The sequence below is a fragment of the Echinops telfairi genome, unplaced genomic scaffold (genome assembly GCF_000313985.2).
Source record: "Echinops telfairi isolate 266 unplaced genomic scaffold, ASM31398v2 ScPeMD7_7469;HRSCAF=8507_1, whole genome shotgun sequence".
Lineage (NCBI taxonomy): Eukaryota > Metazoa > Chordata > Mammalia > Afrosoricida > Tenrecidae > Echinops > Echinops telfairi.
Genome location: NW_022111373.1, coordinates 113945720 through 113953523, shown reverse-complemented (window position 1 = coordinate 113953523; position 7804 = coordinate 113945720). Strand labels below are relative to the sequence as shown.

General features: G+C 37.8%; 1 protein-coding gene across 1 annotated transcript in view; it reads left to right on the top strand.

Moving 5' to 3' along the window:
- Positions 1-7804, top strand: part of WDR70 (WD repeat domain 70) — a 325699-nt gene that overhangs the window by 74058 nt on the left and 243837 nt on the right. The window contains exon 7 of the mRNA XM_045285256.1: positions 1666-1799. Coding sequence (XP_045141191.1) covers positions 1666-1799 — 134 coding nt within the window. The remainder of the gene's footprint in view (positions 1-1665; positions 1800-7804) is intronic.

Genomic DNA, 7804 nt, shown 5'->3' with positions numbered 1-7804 from the left:
CTCTAGATTAGTGGGAGATATTTGAGCTTTCCTTTTCTGACCGGTTTCTGCTCTACATGGTTTGGCTTTTGCTGGTTTTTGTGTAATTGCAATGAGTATAGATTGATTTTGTCAATATATAGTTTTAATTATATTTATTATATTGCATTTCATTACATTTAAGTCTGCTTAGTAAGATAACTTATTTATAATGATTTCTTTTGTATAAAATTTGGATTCTTTTATTATCTCGTATAAATGGTCATCACGTTATGTAGTCCTGCAGTTCTTCTAGAGAGCAATATATCCAGGAACTTCCTGTTTTGACAGAATGGTAAATGGAGCGAAAGAACAGTGAGTTACAGATCGGGTATTCACATGTGAATTGGCCCGAGGAAAGTTCACAGGAAAAGAAAATATTTTATGCGACCAATATAAGCGCTATTACAAAATGGTTAGCCATAAATTCAGCCTTGAGTCAGACATCTGCACAAGAGAAAAATGTTTACTTGATTAAATAATAGATTCTTATAGCTCCTTATTGGGGTTCCTTATTTGAATTTTGTTTATATTGTCTCCATTCAGTTATCATTGCACTACCTTAAAAGGTTTCCTCCAGATTGTTCACTGAAAAAGCTAAACTGTTTGTGACATAACCTATTTGTGAGATAAATGATTTGTGAGATAACCTGAAGAAAAAATGTCTAGCTTATCATATACATATAAACTTATTCTGCATACATGGTTGATAAATTGGTGGTGGTGATGGTGGTGGTGGTGGGCTGATAATGAAAAAAATGGTTTTTTTTCTTTATTACAAAAGAAGTAATTTTTTTGCCACAGAATCAACTCAGTTTTATTGGCACAGAATTCACACCATACAGTTCAATAGTTCAGTCATATCAATAAGAAATTATACAGTCATTGCCACACTAATTTTAGAATGTTTTCTTTTATTAATGGTTAGATAGCCTTTAAAATGAGTTGTATAATCAGTGTCGGTTCTAGTACTCCCTCCTTCCCCCCACTTTATGGTCTATTCCCCCAAGCTCCCTCACCCCTCTCAATCTTAAACCCTTGCCTCAGTTATTATCTCTCTGTATTTACTCCTTCTGGGAAACCCAACAGAAACAATAAAAAACAAACAAAAGTGATAAGGATATATTAATAATAATATAAAGAAAAAGATACAAATAATGAGTAAGAAAGAGAAAACCACCATCAATATTTTAAAAACCAGGGAAGAAATTTTTATCATGGAACAAACAAGGTATACTTGAACCGAGAACAAATTTAGGTTGGTTCAGTTGACCAAGTATCAAGTTCAGTTCTGCATAATCAAGATTACAGTGATCATTGTCTGATAGTAAGGCTGTTCAAGATCCTTGCCCGTGCCTAGAGGGGTTCTGCCAGCAGCTTACTCTGACTAGATACTCTGCGGATTTGTTTTAGGCTCCACTCCCCTCCCTGGCCATCTACAAATTGGGTGTTCATAAGAGAAATTACTCTTATAATAAAAAAGTCAAATTATATTGAACTTTTCAGAAGTAACAACAGTAAGTGGTCTACTTATTGTTTCCAGTGCCTATAAGATCAGGTAGTGGGCTAAAGAAACGAGATGGGTGTGTAGACTAAAGTAGCTCTTGTCCAATTAATTACTGTGCCTTTTTTTACCTTCCCTGCCAGGTGTCTGCTTTGGGTCTAGATCCCTCAGGTGCCCGTTTGGTGACTGGAGGATATGACTATGATGTTAAGTTTTGGGATTTTGCTGGAATGGATGCTTCTTTTAAGGCATTTCGATCCCTTCAGCCTTGTGAGTGGTATGTATTGAGCAACTTAATATCTTTATATTTAAAGGGTCATTTGATCAATTTAATTCCATATGAAATGATTAATTTAGATTGAGTTCTGTATAGGAATAAAACAAGGGAAGTATCTGTATAAATGTGTATCTATCTGGCTACCTACGTACCTACCTATATCTATCTATCTATTGATCTATCGCTCTATCTAATTTATTTGTTTAGTTTTAGGCAGTTGTTTAGGCTGGCAAGTCCAGAATTCCTAAGTCACTCAATAGGTTGGTATCTTCTCACTCATGTGGTTTCAGGAGAGGATAGCCCCCCAATCTGTCAGTCAAGAGATAGGCTTATGGCTCACAATGCTGCAGGAACTGGCAAATCCAAAATCTGCTGGTCAGGTGGCAGGCTGTTGGTTCCCATCCCAAGTACTGGAGGTCAGAGGATGACAAAATGGATGTAGGATCGAGAGAACAGGTTTTGCCCGAATCTATCTATTGATATATATATACACACATATATATATATATATATTAGATTTGGGTCACACCCTCACAGAAATGCCCTTTCAACTAATTGACTGTTCATGTCCGATCACAGAATGGACGGTAATTGCAAAATACCTGCCATGTGCCTGAGGATCATGGCGTTATCAAGTTGGCACATAGTAGTATCATGATTTATAATAAATTGCAGTAAGTATAGTGCCATCATTAATCAAAGAAAAATGAAGTGAACCTTACATTTCTTTCCTTTAGTTTCATTGACCTTTGTTTTAAAAGGCAATTTCTATCTTTGTTGTTCTCTTAAATATATCCATTTAAAAATTATTGCCTTGCTGCTGCTAGTGTTAGATCCAATTTATAGTGATCTTTCATACAGTAGAGCAAACCACCACCCCCCAAAATGGGAAAGAACAACCCGCTCTGGTTAGTACACCCAGTGGCATTGCCTGGGAAAGTTCTCTCTGGTTGCAGTGAATTTTTTTGTTTTGCTCGAACTTGTGATGACTGATTTAAGAATGTCACAGAAACTTTGTGATGCTGAACACAGCTTACAAGGACAGCACTATAGGCAATTCTCAAGTATACGAGTTGTTTTCTAGTTTCAAAAATGGTGAAATGCCGATGGATCTTGTTTTTGATCTCCATCAGTTTCCCAAATGGATCAAAATGCCCACTCATAGAGTATTTGGAGTTTGTTCCACCAGGTCAGACTGTTAATCAAGCTTTCTATTTAGAGCAGTGGCTCTCAACCTTCTTAATGCCGTGACCCTTTAATACATTTCCTCATGTTGTGGTGACCCCCCCCCCACCCATAAAATTATTTTCGTTGCTATTTCATAACTGTAATTTTGCTACTGTTATGAATCTGGTGACCCTGTGAAAGGGTCCTTAGGCCCCCAAAGGGGTCACGACCCACAGGTTGAGAACTGTTGATTTAGCAGTTCTGAAAAGATAGCATAACAGTGTGTGACAAAATAAGGGCTGATTTGTGGCAGACGGGGGACTGGTTTTGCTACCACAATAATGCACATGCTCATGTAACCCTTTCAACGTTCTAGTTTTTGGCAAAAAAAACCAAACAAAACCCCAGCGTGCTCTCTTGCCCTATATACCTTACTCACCTTACCTCACTCTGTGGGACTTCTTTTTTTTCTGCAAATGAAGAGGGACATGAAAGGACCGTGATTTAATGATGGAGGAGAGGTGAAGAAGAAACGAGGGAGGTGCTTTCAGCCATCCAAACAGATCAGTTTGAAAAATGTTTCCAAGAATGGAATCGCAGATTTGACAAATGTATTAATTGTAATGAAGAGTACTTTGGAGGTGATAAGGTTGTTTTGTGAAAAAATTTAAATACATTGCTTTAAAAAAAGAAAATCCGTTTTTTTTGGGTTGCCCCCTCATGTAATATGCCAATAATCCATGCTGCAACCCCCAACCTCTTAACTCCATTCATATGTAATCCTTTAGTATATTGGATATAAAAAATGGATTTTTACCCGTCAAACAAGTATTTTATTGATTTGTATAATGTTTGTCAGAAGTGCTAGTCCTGGGTGGCATTTAAAGGTATTTAAGATATGCACATTAGGTGAAATTACGTAGCACCAGTGATTCCTGTGTGAATGCGGTATACATAGTTATGTCTTTATCTTGAACTCTTATGGATGATATTTTATCTAAACTCCTTGTTGACCTGTGAAGCCTGGATTATGTCAACCACATGGAGGAAGTTCCTGTTTCTGGATGCTAGTTGTTTGTCTCCAGTAACCCTTGTATACAAGTGGTGGAAGGAGCTCCTAAAAAGGCTGCAGTGTTTCTTAAGCATATAGGACAGACCATAGAATTCTTTTTACTTGTTTGTGTGTAAATGTTCTGTTAATTCATGTCTACATTGGACTAGAACTGGGTCTAAGAATTCAAGTTTCTTCAGCGGTTCCAGTTACCTAGCAAAATAGCCTATTAGAGGAAAGTGACTGATGTGTAGGTCATAGAAATTCTATTAATTTATAAATTTGATTATAATTTATAAGCCATCTTCAGTAAACGTTTGAATATTCTCTAAATAATCTAGCAGACTTCTGATCAGTTAGGACAAGTGTTTTCAAAGATGAATGTCTTTAGTGTTAACTAAGCTGCTTCCCCCCCTCCTTTATCATTATGTTGTTGTATCCTCCACACAAATGGAGCCCTATTGGTGTAATGAATTACTCCTGGTTTATTAGCAGCAAGGTCAGTAGTTCAAATTCACTAGGTGTGCCTTGAGAGAAAGATGAGATTTTCTGTTCCCTTAAAGATTTACAGCCTTGAAAACCCAAAAGTAACAGTTCTACTCTGTCTATAGATTCACTATGTGTTAGAATAGATGCAGCGGCAGTGGGGTAGGCAGAATAGTGAGCTAACAGGGTAGATGGGAAGAAGCAATTCTTTTTTTAAAGAAACAATTCTTGGCAATTTATATAAAATTAATGCAAGCTTTAGTCCTGCAAGCTAGTCTATGACATGAATTATTAGCTTAAATCATGAAGACTATTTGAACTTTGGTCTGTAATTTCTAAATAATGTGACTATACTTTTGATAAAAATCCCTTTTTGGGACTCAATGTCTAATTTACTCTGACTATATTTCTTTATGTGTTATTCACTATTATTGGGAAAGATTTTAAATAGAGGAAAGTCGGCAGATTAGCCTAATGATAACCACCAATTCTTTACGTATATTTAATAGTTAGAAATAGTCTGCTGCATTTACTCTAATTTGTTGAAATATTTGAAAGTGAATTATAGAGAGCTAACTTTTACCTCTTAAAACTTCAGTATGTATCTTTAAAAATATATGGATGTTTTCCTATATAAGCATAGTCCCAGAATTACTGTACATCTAACAAAGTTACTTAAGAATTCTTTAATATTTGCTAATAACTCATTCATATTTCATATTTTCCTAATTGATTCCCCAAATACATTTAAATCATTTTTTGTTGTTATAGAAAATATATAGAGCAAGACATTCTGCAAGTTTGACACATGTACAATTTACTGACATCAGTTACATTCTGCAAGTTGCACCACCATCCTTAATATGCCTTTCTGAATTCTCTCTTCACCCAGTAAGGAAAAAGAAATGGCACGGGGCCATGTCTGACCTCTGTCTCTAAAGGCCAATTGCCATAGGCAAAGACTAGATATGCCTCCACCCTCTACCCACTTGATACTGTCTTCTGATACCACACTCCCACAGCACTCTATTTTTCAGCTGAGTTCTTCATTCATTGCAGTGGCCACACAGAGCCCACAGGCAGTGATCATGGTTAGTAGGCGTACGAGGGGACTTAACAGGTCACACAGATGAAAAATGCTCAGAATACAGTTGTTCAGTGAGGACAGTTTCTTCTCTGCTATGCCTGCATTCAGGCCTCTCTCTGGCCATCAGTCTCTTGACCTCACCTTTGCCATGTAACAAGCATTTTTAGGGCTACCACTGACAGTGAATACCACTTAGTTGTCAGCTTCAACCTGAAAACACTCAACTCCCAGCTCCTCCAATTAAGTGCCCAGAGGCACCCTCTTCCCCAGCTCAACCACCTTCCTCCAAACACTCAGGTTTACTTGTTCTGTGGGTTGGGGAGTCCACTGATTTGCTTTCTGCTCTGACTCCTCATTATGCTGCTGCTGCTGGTGTTCCCCTGCCACTGCTGTATTGTCCCACTCTCTCCTGGATCAAGGAGGTTCATACATAGAGATCTCAGCGTTCAAAGGATGTTACTCTCTTGTTGGTAGTGAGATTCTCCCTTCGTGCTTCTGAGACGACTCATTTTATACCAAGCAGGATGGCACTTGGAGGAACCCTTGTGGCATAGTGGTTACGAGTTGGACTGCGATCCAAAAGGTCAGCAGTTCGAAATCACCAGCGGCTTCTTGGGAGAAAACTTTCTACTCCTGTAATCTGTTACAATCTCAGAAACTCACGGGGCAGTTCTACCTTGACCTGTAAGGTTGTTGTGAGTTGGCATTGACTTGAGGGTAGTGAGTTTGGTTGAATGGCGGTCACAATCCTATGAACAAACACTCAAAACTGAAGCCTACCTCTATCTTCTCCCACTTCCTCTTACCCAGACTTATCAGGAAAAAGTTGTTGTGTGGGAGTTACAGAAACTGTGGTTAGAAGAGTCACAAATCATTCTTTGCACTGTACCCACCAACACTCATCGCCTCTGAGGTTCCTATGTAGTCTTTTGAGTTGCTATTGCCAGTTTGATCCTGTATAGATAGGTTTTAAAAGGGTATAATGCTCAAGACATATATTCTTTACTGGTTAAGCTAAATTATTGTTTGGCTTAAGACTTGAGGGACTATTTTTGGTTTAAAGTTTAGAAATTATCTAAGTGTATTAGTTTCAAAAGTTCCTCTAGCTTTCTTGGCTCTAGAAAATCTTGGATTCCATGGTAATTTGAAATTCTGTTCTGGATTTCCCCTTTCGATCAGGATTCTTCTATAGCATCTTTGAATAGTAGCCTGATGCCCTCTGGCTCGTCTGGTCTCAAAGTAAAGGAGGCAGTTAGTCTCTCTTTCTTTACTTGACTTTTTGTTGATGCAGGCAAGGAGACATCAAGTATCACACCTTCGATGGTCACTTGCAAACTTTTAAGACCCTAGTTACTACTCAGGGAGGTAGAACAGAAGCATGTTGTTAAGCCAGTTAACTTGGATGTCCATGTCCCATGAAATCATGACCCTAAACTTCCAAACCAAGGTGTCAAATTCCATGAGGTGCTTGATTGTACACAAGCATCCTCAGCAGCTATACTTTTTGTTGTCATTATAAATATATTTATGGTATAAACATATTTACTGCACAACTTTTGCTAATTGACTGAGACTGTACTACTTATTGCCTGTACTTTGAATAATCGACTATGCAACTTACCCTTAACGGATGTAATTTTTTCCATCACTGTAAACAAAACTCCATAAGTACCTTCCCTCCTCCCTATTGCACTTGGTAACCACTAATAAACTTTGGCTGCCTCTTCTGGTCTTTTTATATAAGTGAGATCATACAAGTTTTTTTGGTGATTGTCTTTAAGCGCCTTCCATATGTCAGCATTTATCAAGGCTTTATGTCTCCTCCTGACTGAATAGTATTCTGTTGGATGCATAAACTACCTTTTGTTTATTCCTTCTATTCATGAACATTGAGGTTGCTTCTACCTTTTGGCTAGTGTGAACAGTGCTGAAGTGACAAATATCTGAGTCTCTGGTCTCAAATTGCCATGGATTGAATTGTGTCCCCTCAACAATCCATATCAGATAGCTGTTGTTCCACAATGTGTGTGGGTGTGTGTTTTTCTCCCGATTCTTCACACAGATTTAAAAAAAAAATTATTTTATTGGGGGCTCGTACAATTCTTATCACGGTCCATACATACATCCATTTTGTCAAGCACATATGTACATTTGTTGCCCTCATCATTCTCAAAACCTTTGCCTTCTACTTTAGCCCTTAATATCAGTTCCTCA